General features: G+C 49.9%; 1 protein-coding gene across 2 annotated transcripts in view; it reads right to left on the minus strand.

Annotated features, from left to right (window-relative positions):
* LOC129338323 (heat shock 70 kDa protein 12B-like) overlaps positions 1–14,911 on the minus strand; it is a 51,405-nt gene extending 36,494 nt beyond the window's left edge. Inside the window, exons 1-2 of one of the 2 annotated variants that reach the window (XM_054992451.1) lie at positions 14,903–14,911; positions 5,019–5,080 (exon numbers count right to left, since the gene is read on the minus strand). In XM_054992451.1, the coding sequence (XP_054848426.1) occupies positions 5,019–5,061 (43 nt within the window). In that variant the 5' untranslated portion in view covers positions 5,062–5,080; positions 14,903–14,911. Of the gene's footprint in view, positions 1–5,018; positions 5,081–14,778; positions 14,837–14,902 lie in introns of those variants that run through there. The other variant, XM_054992449.1, reaches the window with a different exon arrangement.
* Between the last annotated feature and the right edge of the window lie 454 nt (positions 14,912–15,365).

Raw genomic sequence — 15,365 nt, forward strand, 5'->3', positions numbered from 1 at the left:
GGCAGAGAAAGACCTTTCTCTTGAATGAAGATTGGGTCCCTCTATCTCCAGAATAGTAGAGAGTCCAGGAGCACCTTTAAGACTAACCAACTTTGTTGTAGCATAAGCTTTCGAGAACCACAGCTCTCTTCGTCAGAAGCAACTTTATTGTAGCATAAGCTTTCGAGAGCTACAGCTCTCTTTGTCAGATGCAACCTGACGGTTGCATCTGACAAAGAGAGCTGTGGCTCTCGAAAGCTTATGCTACAATAAAGTTGGTTAATCTTAAAGGTGCTACGGGACTCTCTACTATTTTGCAACACAGACTAACACGGCTCCCTCCTCTGGGTCTATCTCCAGGGCATATGCTTGATTTGCAGCCAGCTCCCACATAAAACTGTCCCCCAACCTCTTGCTTTTTATATCAAAGATTACTGGAACGAATCGAGACCAACAAGATCTTGGGTTGGGAACTAGTTGGCTTTAGGAGAGGATTTTTCCACCATCGATCACCATTTCATTCTTGCTCATTTAGCAGAAAAGTATACTGACCCCCAACGCCCACACGAAACCAGACAAATCTTGACCCCCTGATTCTACTCACTGCATTTTTGTCCTGCTCTTTCACTCAAGAGCTGAAGGAGGCACGTGTGGTCCCCCCCTTCTCCATGTGGCCCTCACAACAGCCCGACGAGGTAGGTTAGGCTAAGACAGAGACAGAGAATGACTGGCCCAAGGTCACTGAGTGACCTTCATGGGCGAAGGCAATTTAAACTGAACTAGTTGACCTGTGACCACAGGACTGTACCCCAACTAGGGGGGGCCTGTTTCAGAGGGGTAGGGGTAGGGTCAAGCTCCAGGAAGGCAGCAGTGTCAGCCGGCAGCCCTCCCCTTCTCTGTGACTGTGAAGGAGGGTGTGCGCTATTGTGGAAGCCTCCTCTCGCCCACACAAGGCCAGCTTCATGCGCCAGACACATCTCCCCGTCCTGCCGCCGCATAAGCCGCACTCCCCCTTCCCAGCCATGGCACATGGTTCCAATTAGGGGAGCAAGTTAATTATTCTCCTCCCGCCCAATTCCTCTCCAAGCCAGCCACGCTGACAGAATCCAGCTGTTGCTTTGGGAAGGGAGGTGGGGGGGGGTCAGCTTTCACTTTATCAGTCGGCATCTGCACCCCGGCAGGGGGCCCCTCTCGGAGCTAGAGGGGGGAGAGGCTGGGCTCTGCCAAAGAATCTGGCCAGCTTTGCCCAAAGCTGGGCAGGAGTCCCAGGACCTTCTCTTTGCTAAGGTATGCAATCTACCTGGGGAAATTCTCCTGCAAGAGCCTCAACAACTTCATTTGAGAGGGGTGCGCACAAGAGAATTTCCCTGGCGGATGGACCCCAAAGGTCAGACCTCTCCATCTTCCACGCTGGAGCTCATCTGAGGCTCCCCTTGCGTTGTGAGCTAGGTTGACCCACAACTTACATAGGAGAAGGAAGAAAACACGCACCATTTTAGGGTTGCCAGCTCCAGGTTGGAAAATTCCTGGAGATTTGTGGGGTGGGAAGGGGTGGCGCCACAGTGTCCACCCTCCAAAGCAGCCTTTTTCTCCCAGGGAAGTGATCTCTGTCATCTGGAGATCAGCTGAAATTCTGCAAGATTCTGATCCAATATCACCTTAAAGGCCAACTAGATTTCCTGAGTATGAGTTTTGAAGACTCGGCGCTCCCTTTGTCCGAGTCCCAGTTCCCCACCTGGAGGTTGGCAGCCCTAATTGGCTGTCAGCCTGCCAGAAATCCACTTTCTGTCCTTTTCCACTTACATCTCCTTGGAGCACTCCCTGCGAGGAGTCAGTGACTAGCACGACACGGCGTCATGGCCTCCTCCGCTGTTCCCTAAGTGAGTTTTGCTGTCTCCATTGGCTGTCGTGTTAATATTTCATCGGGTACAAAAAAGGAGAAGGGTTTTTAACAGAGGCCTAAATGGAAGGGCTCCTGGGAAGATTCATCCCCGCCGGCCCTCCAGGGGATGGGGGCAGGCAGATAAAATAAAGAGGCTTTTTGATTGAAAAATAAATAGCAACTCCGGGATCAAAGCAAACAGAAATGAGCTCACAGGGTTGCAAACCAGAGGCCTTGCAAAAATGAAGCTCTGATGAGACAAGACAATGTCAGGTGTAAATAAGGTGTAACAACACCGGATGTAAGGCAGTGATGCTTAGGGCTGTGAAACTGCAATTCTACTGTAAGCAATGCTGAATTTTCTGATCCTGTATAAATTAGGCAAACTGTCAGGATTTATTTTTTCCACTTTTTCCAGTCTTGAGGGGGAGGACACAGTCCAGAACCACCTACCCCCCCGCCCCCCATCCCAGGAATCTTATCTGACTATCTGTTCAGGGAACACATGCTCTAAAGAATATCTTCACGGCCATGAAGACTAGAATCTTGCTTTCTTTTTAAAAGAACAAAACTTGATTCTCTGTATTCTGCTACGCCCAGTGCAATATTTTGTACCTCTTCTGTGCTCCAGCAGAATTCTGGTGCACACAGCCTGGTAGCACTACCCGCAAGGAGAGCACACAACCCCACACAAAGGTTGTGCACTGTTAATGGGCAGCCCAGAATGGGCAATGCTATGGCGGAGGCCCCATTGAAAGGGACAGAGGAAGCAATCATGCCCGCAAGAGTTCCCCCCTTGCTTCATATTTGGGGGCCTGGCTGAATGAATGAACCACTATGGGGGGGGGGGAGTTTAGAAAAGCAGCAGCTAAGCAAATTGCCTCCCCCAACCTTAAAAATACACCAGTAAACTCTATTCTTAAGTCATTTTTATGAGGAGTAATTTATGCAAGAATTGTTTGTTTCCACTAAGTACTACTGCACCATAATTTGCCTTATGCGGGTATTAACCCTCGAATATTTTAACATGTCAGGATAACCATACATTAAAGTGCTAATGCTTTACAAGAGCCAGTTTGGTGTAGTGGTTAAGAGCTGCATGACTCTAATCTGGAGAACCGGGTTTGATTCCCCACTCTTCCACTTGAAGCCAGCTAGGTGACCTTGGGCTAGTCACAGCTCTCTCAGAGCTCTCTCAGCACCACCCACCTCAGAGGGTGATTGTCATGAGGATAATAACATACTTTGCAAACTGCTCTGAGTGGGCATTAAGTTGTCCTGAAGGGGGGTATATAAATCAAATGTTATTATTATTATATTATTATAATTGGTACACACGGACCATTTCCAGTTCAAAAGTGCTATTAATCGATATTGCACTAGCCCAAATCAAAGAAGCATACAAGAATTATTGTGCATGAAAGTGCAGACCTGAGTACATGTCATGATATCATATCCACAACTTTCATTCAAACCAATAGTTGATACACGACTATTCATAAAGCTTGTACCTAGCAGTATGTGTGTTTTCATGTAATTTAACCTTTTAGCAATTTATTGATGTTTGTACACATTTGCAAAATTTAATAAAGTTTTATTTGTTTAAAAAAAGCATTGAGAAATGGGATTTTAATATTAGAGGGTTAATACCCACATAAGGCAAATTATGGTGTGGTAGTACTTAGTAGAAACAAAAAATTCTTGCACAAATTACACCTTATAAAAATGACTTGAGTATAAAGTTTATTGGTGTGTTTTTGGTTAGTTTGGTTTCTCGACATAGTTTTTCTGGTTAGCTTGTTTTATGATATCCTCCTTCTCGCTGTCCCCCAATCTCAAGGCATCTCTGGTTTGGTCATCATGAGCCCCAATGTCAGCCTGCAATCAGTTCCTCCAAAGGTCAGAGATCCAGAGGCACCTGACGAAGAGAGCTGTGGTTCTTGAAAGTTGACGGTGCATCTGATGAAGAGACCTGTGGTTCTCTAAAGCTTATGCTACAATAAAGCTGGTTTGTCTTAAAGGTGCTACTGGACTCTTTACTATCAAAAGGTCAGGAATGTGACGAGGTTTGGGGGCTGCCACATCAGAACGTAGGTGGAGAGGGTACTTTGTCTTGGAATGAGCTGGGACTCCAGGCCCCAGATTGGCAAACTGTAAGGTGAGAAAACTGCCATGCAAGTGAAGGGAGACTGCTCATAAATGGACAGCCTGTGCGCCCAGTTCTATAGGCTGGGGACCAGGGCTGAATTAAGACATACTGAGGGCCTAGGATTTGTCCGGTTAAAGACAACCCACAGCATTATCCCCAAATAGTGATTTAATACTTACTTTATATTTGGAGGCCTCTAATAATTTGACTTGAGCAAGGCTGTCAATGATAGGATGTTTTGGAGGACATTCAGTCATACAGCAGCTATTAAGTCAGCCCATAACATGCGCGCGCACACACACGCGCACACACAATCTGAGGTCCTGAACTGTAGCTTGCTAGCTTGTGCATAAATCCAGCTGTGCTGGGGCCCAAAGACCTCCTTAGGGACCTGAGCTAGCCCAGAAGAATGTTGCACTTGTTTCCCTTTGAACATCAAACACATCAAACACATCAACCACTTCCCCGCCCCGTGTCATAGCCCAGTTTGTTTGTGAAATTCCTCAAGGCTGCTTTCACCAGGGATTTTTCCCTGCCTGGACAGTAGAAAGACCTCACATTTCTGAAGAGCATATAGGCAGCTGTATCAAGAGGAAGCACAGAGGGGGAAAATGCTGCAGTTCAGAATCCAAATTGCAGGAAAACCTCCGCGTGAAAGACCCTAAGATGCCACGGTTCCACAGAGTTCCACAGAGGTAGGAAAGTCTGGAGAACTCTGGTGTGAAACCTTCTTAGATTCTGAGCATCATCGAGATGCAGGGAATTAGCCAGTTCTTTCAACCTGAGCACTCTCTTTAAAATGAAGCTGATGTATCAAAACATGTTTCTGGGTAAGAAGCAGATGCAGCAGAGCAAGTCTGAATGGAGCTGCCCTCAAAGACACCCCCCCCCCAAGAAACCCTCCACTTCTGAGATGAGTGTACTCTGGTAGACCCTGGTGGCTTCCCCCAACCCTCTGGCCAATTGCTAAACTGGGCTGTCCCTTCTGTGCCACGCAAGGTGCCTTACCTATCTGGAGAGTGTGCATTGCAGGTTCGTCAAATAACGACATCTTCACATCACCTTTCCGGCTGCAAAAGAGCAAGGAGCAGGTCAGCTTGTGTTCCAACAGAAGTTTCACAGTGATGCCATTATAGGGCCTGCCCCATCTGAATTCCACGGCCCTGCCTGTTTCTTGAAGGCAATATCCTACTGAGCCCATGAATCCCTGCCTCGTGATGGGCCTTACTCCAGATGGGCGGCTATGGGTGGTTTGCACTTGAATATCCACCATTTGCCTCCTTGGCACTTGATTTTTGGTAATGTGTGAAGTGGCTCCACTGACGTGAACTTCATTAGACGTGGTGTGAGAAGGTAGGAAAGTCCAGTTTGAGGTCTTCTAGCCCTGCAGGCTAGTAGTTAAGAGGTGGCACCAGGGATTGGGCTCAGTCTCACCTATAACAACAGCAGCAGCAGCAACAACAACAACAACAACAACAACCAATTTATACACTGCCCTTCAGGACAACTTAACACCCACTCAGAGTGGTTTACAAAGTATGTTATTATAATCCCCACAACAAAACACTCTGTGAGGTGGGTGGGGCTGAGAGAGCTCCTAAAAGCTGTGACTGACCCGAGGTCCCCCAGCTGGCCTCAAGTGGAAGAGTGGGGAATCAAACCTGGCTCTCCAGATTAGAGTCCTGCCGCTCTTAACCACTACACCAAACTGGCTTTCTGCCATCATCTCACTTTAGTCAAGATTTAGGTCCAGTAGTGCCTTAAAAACCAACTAGATTTCCAGATTTCAAGAGTAGGATCTCTGACTCTCAAAAGCTCCTAGCCTGGAAATCTAGTTGGTTTTTAAGGTACTACTGGACCTGACTCTTGCTCTTCTACTGCAGACCGACATGACTACCCACCTGAAAATCACTTTAGACAAGCTATGCTCAACCTCCGCCCATCGCAATACAGGGATAGTAATACTGGCCTACCTTACATGTCTGTTGTACTTATTACTGGATAATATATGTGAAGTGCTTTGAGCCACAAAAAAGTGCTATGTAGTTGCTAAATATTATACAAAATATGCATATCTTGCATATCATATATGTTCAAGGCAACTTAAAACGAACTTCAATACTCACAGTAAATGCAACAAGCATACTGTTCAAACAGTAAGAGCCGTAACAACAGGTAAGAGCTTGAAGCACAAACAGTATAAAGCCCAGAAGTAAAACATGCAGCTTATAACAGCCAGGGTCTTTATGGAACTTGATCATAGTCAAAGCTTTGGGATAAAATTCCCCACTCAGAGATGCATTTGACACATTTCTGCGACACCTATCCCCAAAGGGCTCAACACAGTGAACAACAGAGATCAAATAATTAGACACAACGCAGATAAAAACGTTATCAAATATCAAAAGATAAAAACCCAATCCACCAAACAACAACAAAGAGTGGTATTTTCCCTCTAAAAAGAAACACAATCTACATCGTTGAGCAGCAAAACAAAGTGAATTGCCCTCAATATGAACAGAACGCACTTTGGAAAGGAAATCATAGAATCATAGGGTTGGAAGGGACCTTCAGGGTCTCTTGAAGATGGTTATCATATCACCTCTCAGTCGTCTCCTCTCCAGGCTAAACACACCGAGTTGACGAGCCCCCCCGAGAAACCACAACGAGGCCATAGCCCCCTCCAGAACCAGCCTGATTGCCAGTGGAGGCCAGGATGGCAAAGCCAAGGGAAGAGAATATTGGGGTGCTGTGCAGGATTCTGCCCAAAGAGGCCTTTTTGTACCCTGATGCAGGCACAGCAGCTACACAAGTCATTCAGATAAGGGGTTCCCAGGCTAGGAAGGGCTTTTAAGCTAACAAGCAGCCCCTGGAATGAAGCCCAAAAGCAAGCAGGGAGCCCCTGTCAGTGGTTGACTACAGGTGCGTTTGTACACCCTGAAGCATCGATTTTGAGCTGTCTTCAAGGGCAGCTCTGTTCAGAGCATATAGCAGTAACACAGGGTTGCAGCCTCATGGATCAGCAGATTGGTTGAAGGGAGAACAATTGCTTGATTTTTATTTTATTTTATTTACATCATTTATCGCCAGGCTTTCTCACGGAGAGCTAAGAGACAAGAGATGAATTACACGATGAGGTGCACGTGAAGGAATTCACAATGTGAGCCAGGAAGCTGAGTTTTAAAAGAGATCGGGCTTTATCAATTTTCCCTCTCTGCAGAGCCAGGGACAGGGTTTGTTAATTTCCTCTTTGCCTCCCGAAGGCTCTGTCTGTTTCACCTCCCCTTCTAAGAGGCAAAGAGGAAATTAACAAACCCTCTGAGCAGCCATCTCCCTGGGTCTGTAGAGAGGGGCAATTGACAAAGCCTTCCAATCTCTCTTAAAACTCAGCTTCCCGGCTAACATTGCGACTCCCTTCACGTGCTCCTCCTAGTGTAATCCATCTCTTGTAGCTTGGCTCTGAGAATCAAGGTGGATATGGGTGAAGAAAGAGGCCTTTCTTTCAGTTTGAACCTGTTTCTCAGAGAGTGTCATAGGGTCAAAGAGCTTCTTTGCCTGATCAGACAGGGATAACTTTACCCCGTCTTAAACAAGACCCCTCCCTAGAACGCTTGCTTTCCCAGCCTCCACCTCCCTCTGGTCTGGATCCCATTTCAGCGGGTTCAGCCCCAGCCGCTTGACCTTTGCCACCAAGCACTAACTGTGGACCTCTTGTGGCAATCATTAAAAGGCTTTAGAGAATAAAAACATTTTTGTCCAGTACCTAAAAGCTCAAAAATCTGGTCCAGGTAAGATGGGATGGGAGAACTATATACCCTGCCCTGAGTTTCTTGGAGGAAGAGAGGAATATAAATGCACAAGACAGACAGCTTTTGTGGCTTGAGAGTTCCAAAAGACTTGGTACCACCACAGAGAAGTCCCTGCCTCTGGCACTCACCCACCTTGCTTCCACCACTGGCCCCACACAGAGCTCTATTACTACACAACAGCCTGTTCTCACATGCAGATTCAGACTTGATGTTGTGCCTGTTCTGTAGAAGCAGCCTGTGCAATCATAGGTGGAAGGTACTAGCGATATCTGATCTAATCCTTAAACATAAAAGGCAAACCGTGTTGCCGACGACGCACATTTTATCCTTTGCAGGAGCACGAGGATAAAAAGTGTGTCATGGCCAATACGGCCTCCAGAGGGCGCTGCAGCGGCAGGATGGCCAGGCGAGCCGACCCAGCCCTCCAGAGGATACCACGGCAGTGGGATAGCCGAGCGAGTGAGCCCGTCCCTCCGGAGGCCGGCACTGTGGCAGGATGGTCAGATAAACCGGCCCACCCCTTCAGAGGCTGGCAAAGTGGTGGGAAGGCCAGGCAAGTTGGCCTGTCCCTCTGGAGACTGCACTGTTTTCTAAGACCCATTTTTTTTTAAAGGGCTCTGTTGCTAGTTTGGAAAATAATCAACTAGGGAATCCTCCCAGATGAAAAAGGATTTTTCATCTTGTTCCAAAGACAAAGAAAATCTCTGCTTGAGGCCAGAGAAAAAACAGTGGTTCTTCTTCTCAAAAAGTATAATGAATGTCTCAGAGCTAAGCTACAAGTGACGCCTGACACAGGTTGGACACGTGTCAGCTTCCCTCAAGTTTTGATGGGAAATGTAGGCGTCCTGGTCTTGCAGCTGCAATGGAGAGCCGAGCTGTAAAACCAGGATGCCTACATTTCCCATCAAAACTTGAGGGAAGCTGACAAGTGTCCAACCTGTGTCAGGCGTCACTTGTAGCTTGGCTCTCAAGCTTGCTTCCAGGGAAGGTTGTACTCACCCCTCCCATTAGGGCCTTGAAAGGGCTGCATAAAACTCCTGGAATGAGTTCAGGTTTGGTCAAGGATTCTGGGCTGTCATGGTTAATAGAGACTCGCTGTCTGGAACTAACATATCTGATTGCAAAACGCTGGGGACAAAAAAAGCCCCCGGGGAATACTGTCTGGGAGGCGGGGGCGGAGATAGCCCGTTTTCCTGGCACCCGGCTGCAATCCCTGCCGACAGCTTCAAGAGGAAAGCTCTCGTGCCAAAAACGGACCTGCCGATCTCTTCCTGACCAGGAACTCTGCCTATAAATAGAGAGAGGCAGGAATGGGTGGGATCGAAACGGCCTGGAAACAGTGTCTGCAGACCGGATTTAAAAGCAGGCTTGATCCCTGTGAGGTGGGTGAGCCTGGGAGATGGCGAGTGACCTGAGATCGGCTGGGAGCTTCCACGGTGTGGGTCGGGATTTGAACCCGGGGTCTGCAGAACACAGCAACTCTAGCTGTCTCATAAAGTGCTTGCGCAACAGGCACTATGCCCAGATGGTATGGGCACTATGCCCCCAAAACAGAGGCAGTATATCACGGGGGCTACTTAGTAGTATTCTCTTGTGCATCCCTGGGATCTGGGGTGAGCCTCCTGTTTGCATCTCCTCAAGGACAGATCCCTGCAGGCACCTTGGCCAAGCCAAGAGGCTGCAGGAGCAGATGAGCCCTTGAACAGACTGGGAAAATTCTCCAGGGGCTCCTGCCCTGGAGAGCCGCTGCGGGCCAAAGGCAAGCCAAACCCCAGCGGCACCTGGTAGCTCCACAAGGGCTGCTTGGCTCAAACCCAGCCAGTGGTGATGACAACGGGTACCGGGTAGCCCTGCATCTTCTCCTGGGCCACCAAGAGCGGGATGACCCCAGGTAGCATTGCCGGGCAGAGGCTGCTCTCCTGGGAGCCAGCTGACAGTGGGAAAGGAGAAGCCGACAGGCACGCCGTGGTCCCTCCCTGGGATGTTACCAGCCTTGCTGGGCTGCTGGGCCACGTCAGTGCCTCAATCCACCATGAAGGTACATGACTTCCAAGCAGGGTTGAGGTCTGGAGTCTCTCCCTTGAGCTCTCTTCAGGCAACAGCACGTGCAGCCCAGTCCACCCACCCATGGGACCACAGGGCTAGAATTTCAACCTTGAAAACAACAGATTATGCCAGGAGTTGCGGTGCTCAGACTCACGGCCTTCGCCTTCTCCCATCCTCCCCGCTTCCGAGCATCTCTTTGTTCCTCTCCACAGGGTTCTGGTAGCGAAACCATCTTGTTTCTCATGATGTAAAAGGTAAGGCGAACTGAGATGACAATTTCCACCTGGGGAACCAAAGAGCACCGCCAGGGCAAAAGCCACAGAGGCCAGACTGGGTCTGCCAAGACTTCCTTGAACCCCGCTCCCTCCTCAACCCCATCCCACCAAATGGGGGGTGGAAACCGAATGAATCACCCCACCACAAAGCAGCCATCTTTTCTTGTCAGCACATAACGCGCTTTACAAGGCCTCGCTCAGTTTTCATCACAACGGGGTCGTCAGTGACATAACTGAGGGAAAGGGCTCTCCGCCTGGTTTGGCTCTTCGGCTGGCCAGGCTTTGACCCCTTTTTCATCTGTGTGACAGGAATGAGTAGAGAGCCGAGAGAGGGCAGGAAAAAATTAGAGTGGGCAAGTAAGGGACCTCACCCAATTCTCCCGAGGCTGAGAAAGAGCCCCATAGCTAATGGGCGACTGGAACGGGGTTATTCATCTACAGATAGTTAGGCTTTCAGAAAGAAATATTAAGCACTCGCAAGGTAAACTACCAAATTGAATTGCCCCCCCCTCGTGGGCCCAATTTGGCCCAAAACGGGTCCGTTGCAGAGTGCAGGAGCCCAGGGGCATGCCGCACCGCCCAGGGGTACGCCGCACCACTGGGGGGGGGTGCACCTTCCCTGCTGGGTCGGGGGGGAGGAAGGAATAGGGGATCCCCCGCCCTGGGCGGGGGATTGGCAGCCCTAGTTACAAAGGCTTCGAAGGTAGAAATTCTTCCAAAGACTTTTTGATTATGCTGTGCTGGTTATATTAACATTTTTGATTAGAGAAAAGACTTTGGATAAATATTTATTTACATGGAAACCTCTTACTGACTTTATGTTTGAAACAGAAGAACTAATAACTGTTGACTGGATATTGAAAAATGTGCCCTTTTGAAGATTAAGAAGAAAGGAGAGATAGTTAAGTGTTAAACTTAGTTTAGAATAAGTATCAGCTTTTGATAGCTTCAAATGGAAAATTGGCATATATTCCTTCTAATTCGTTTTTCTATCTTTCTTTTTTTACTCTTTTTTTTCTATTCCTCTTTCCGCTTTCTATAATTCTATCTAGTTCTTTTTATCTCCTTTATCACTGTATGTTTTATCATTATTTTGAAATTTTCAGTAAAAGGCATTATGTCAAAAGGAAACAGCCCCGTGGAGGCAGGAAAAGATAAATTATTTACAAATAATTTCAGGTGGGTAGTCATGTTGGTCTGTAGTAGAAGAGCAAGATTTGGGCTTAGTAGCACCGTGAAACTATTTGCAAAGGCCCACTGAATGACGGGAGAAGAAATAGAGCCATGTTGACCGTGAAAGGTTCACAAGGGGGGGATGCCCAAGGCAACCCCTTGCCTCTCACAATCCCTGCCCAGGGGCCAAAGCAGCAAATGCTCCTTTGTTCTTCCTTCTCCAGGTGCCCCAGGAGCCCAACGTGCCCAGAAGGCTTCCTGGACTCTTCCTCTGGCACAAGGGCAGTAAGAGGTAAGTATTCACTGCTGTGGCTTCTGAGAGGGGCAAAATTTGTCATCTTGCAGAACCAATGCCTCATGATAAACCCGGCTGTGCACTGCTAGGATGCAAGTCTCTCTTTCTCAAACATCCAGAGGAGTTAGCCATGTTTCTTTGTAGCAGCAAAATAGTAAAGAGTCCAGTAGCACCTTTAAGACTAACCAGCAAAGTTGGTTAGTCTAAAAGGTGCTACTGGACTCTTTCTCAAACAGTGGAACGTGCATGGAGGGCGTTCACTCTGAGCTCTCCGCATGCTCAAAATCAGGCACTCACTTTGGAGACAGAGCCGAGACTTTTCTTCTCTCTCTTTTTCTCTCTCTGTTGTGGTATATTTGGACTGAGGCTTCCATTTATTTGCAAAGCTCTATATTTTATCTATTTTATTTATTTATTTACTTCATTTGTATCCCACCTTTCTGTCCAATGGGGACGCAAAAGCAGTTTATGTTATTCTCCGATCCTCTATTTTGTCGTCACAACAACCTTGTGAGGCAGGTTAGGCTGAGGGTACGTGACTGGCCCCAGGTCACCCAGCGATGTTTGTACCTGGGTCTCCCAGATCCTAGTATGACACTATAATCAGTACACCACTCTGGTAGGGCAAGAATTTTTCAAAGGAAGAAAGCAACTAAGTGATGGGACTCCAAATACAAGACTTCAAACCACTCTCTCTTCTGAAGTCCAAACTACATGGGGTTCTGCAATGGGATTTCCCAAAATAAACAACAATAACATTTAACACCATCTCACACAGCAGCCCTAAATCGGGAGTAGGGCTATAGCACACCAGGTGTTAAATCCTATCTATGCACACCTGGTCCCCCCATTGAAACTGGCCCTGGAGGACACGCTGAGCCCCAGCAGGGGGGAGGACAAAACCAGCAATTCTTATTGCGCAAATTCCACACCCCTCTTTATTTTTTTAATGTTCAAGAGAAGATGACAACTGATTTAGTAAAGATCCAGAGGAGTTAGCCACGTTAGTCTGTAGCTGCAAAATAGTAAAGAGTCCAGTAGCACCTTTAAGACTAACCAACTTTATTGCAAAGCTTTCGAGAACCACAGCTCACTTCGTCTGGTGCATCTAACGAAGTGAGCTGTGGTTCTCAAAAGCTTATGCTACAATAAAGTTGGTTGGTTTTAAAGGTGCTACCGGACTCTTTACTGATTTAGTAAAAGAAACAATATGGGGAGGAGTTAAAAACAAACAAAAACCCTTCTGCAGCACGTCAGCTCCGATCCATGCATCTATACACACACACACACACACCTGAAATTACATTTGGAATCTCTCCACCACACATGCTACACACACAAGTGCACACTCCCACCTCCACCCGCCCGCACATTCCTTGAAGTGAGCAGCGCCATTATCATTATCCCAGCCCTTCCTGAGTCCACCTTGAGGAAGGCCCATGAAACCAATTTTCTTTGCACTTTGTGGATCTACAGTGGAATCTGGCAGACCATTGGAGCACGGACACTTTTGGCCAGGGGGCATGGCATCCTAAGATGGGTAGCGTTCACAGGGCTTTGATTCCAGTGACCCATAAAATAGCATGCATGCACAGGGGGGCCGGGGGGAGAAAAAATATCCTTCCCAAAAAATCTAGATTTTGAACACCCAATGATGGGTGAAGGGAAATTAGGAGGGAGTTGCCAGGCAGTCTCCTATCTTTCCAAGAGATCCCCGTTCATCTTCCTCGTGCAATTCTCAGCAAGGTCCTTCCAGATTGCCCCTCCCACCCTAGAGGGCAAAGTGAGCTCCCCAGCCTGCACCAGTATAGCCAGTTCTGAGCAGCCTGCAATGCTCAGCCACTTCCAGCAAGGCCTTGGCAACCCGGCCTCAGCCCTCCCCATGAGCTTAATGACTGGTGGGACGGGTGTGGTTAAGCTAAAGTTGGCATGTTCTTCTGGGGGGTTCTTGTGCTTTTACCTGTGGCACGGGAATTCAAGAGACATTTTTGCCTGTGTAGAGAGAGGGGGGGGCAGAGGAAAGCTCCTGACAGACAGCTGTGAAGGGCTCCAGAGGCCACCCAGGGAGAAGAACCAGCTGGCGGCCTAGTCCCACGGCAGCACCAAAGCCCAGCCAACCTCATGCCACCCTCAGCCCTGCTTTCTAGAGCTGCCCATGGAATCACACCGGACTGGACTGGGATGCAGCTGTGTGGAGAGGGGAGCCCTGTTGGTTCCTGGGCACAAAGGCGGAGCAATCGCTTCCCACGCTGCCATTTCCAGGGAAACCCAGAACAGCTGGAAGCCAGTTCAGGAGTTAGGAAAAGTGCCCAGAAGACTCCGTTCGGTCTCATTGCTGGAGACCCAACAACGTCATGTTGCAGCTCCATGTCTGCTGGTGTAGAACTTCACAGGAGATTGGGCCCTCAGCCAGCCAGGCGTGTGTGCTGTGCTCCTCCCAGCCGCCTCTGGTCCCAATCCACAGGCCTTCCTGAAGGAAAGGGCTGCACCTCTTTGCGCTTATCCCCATGCCTTCTTGCTGCCCCCCTTGCCCCAGGCAAACTGCCTGTCCCTCTCTCCCACAAGAGAGAGACTTCACTTCACTTCATTAAGCTCCCTTCCAGGCTCCAACCAGCCCAGGCTTCAGCCAGGGGAACATTTTAACCACCCTCAAAGCCTCTCTGCCTTGCAAGAGCCAAGCCCCCCCAGGCAGCTTCGGGCCTTAGGAACGCACAGGAGGCTGCTTCTTACTGAGCCAGACCCTCAGTCCATCAAAGTCAGCATTGTCTGCTCAGCCGGCAGCAGCTCTCCAAGGTCTCAGGGACTTTCACGTCGCCTCCTGCCCGGTCCTTTTAAACTGGAGACGGCCAGGATTGAACCTGGGACCTTCTGCACGCCAAGAAGATGCTCTTCCCCTGAGCCACAGCCCTTCTCTACAGCTAAAGCCTGCCATCAAGCCACAACCGACTCATGTAGTCGCACCTCCGGGGCTTCCAAGGCAAGAGGCGAGCGGAGGTGGTTTGCCGTTGCCTTCCCCTGCGCAGCCGCCCCTGTCTTCCCTGGTGGTCCCCTATCCAAGCAGCGACCCCGCTCAGCTTCCAAGCTCCGGTGAGATCGGGCCAGTCCGGGCTTGCAAGCAGCCCTCCCGCGCCAGCTCCGCGGGCCGGGGCACCACAGCAGTGCCAACTCACCCTGCTCTCCTGCCAGGTGTGCCAATCCAGACGGGAGCGCAGAACCCCTGGGAGCCCCGGACACGCAACTCGGCGTGCACGTCTGGCTGGCCACCCGGGCCCGGCCCAAAGCCGCCTGGCTCACCTCGGGCGCCGGGCCGCTGCCCAAGACGACGCGCTCCGGCCGGGCTGCCCTCCGTGCGCCCCGCGCGGCGCTCTCGCTCGGCCTCCCGGTCCGCCCCAGCGGCGCTCCCAGGCGCGCTCTGCCTTCCTCTCCGGCTTCCTCTCCCCTCCCAGCCCCCCTCACCCCATCCCGGTCCAGCCCCGCGCTGGCTCGGCTTCAGGTTGCAAGCCCAGCTGCAGCAGATGTGCACGGGAAGCGGGGCGGGGGGCGCGGCGGGGCTCGGCCTGCGGGAAGGAAGGCGAGCCCGACCACGCCCGGCTGGCCCGGCCAGCACGCGTCGGCCCCTCTCCCCCAGCCTCCCTGGGGGGCCTCGGCTTCGGCACGGGCCGTCGGGGCGTGAGAGATGCCCGAGCGCAGGCCTGGGCGCAAGGCGCACAGCTGCTTTGCGCCCGATGTGCGTTTGACGCGCTTGCCTTCCTTCCCG

The sequence above is a fragment of the Eublepharis macularius genome, chromosome 12 (assembly GCF_028583425.1).
Source record: "Eublepharis macularius isolate TG4126 chromosome 12, MPM_Emac_v1.0, whole genome shotgun sequence".
Taxonomy (NCBI): Eukaryota; Metazoa; Chordata; class Lepidosauria; order Squamata; family Eublepharidae; genus Eublepharis; species Eublepharis macularius.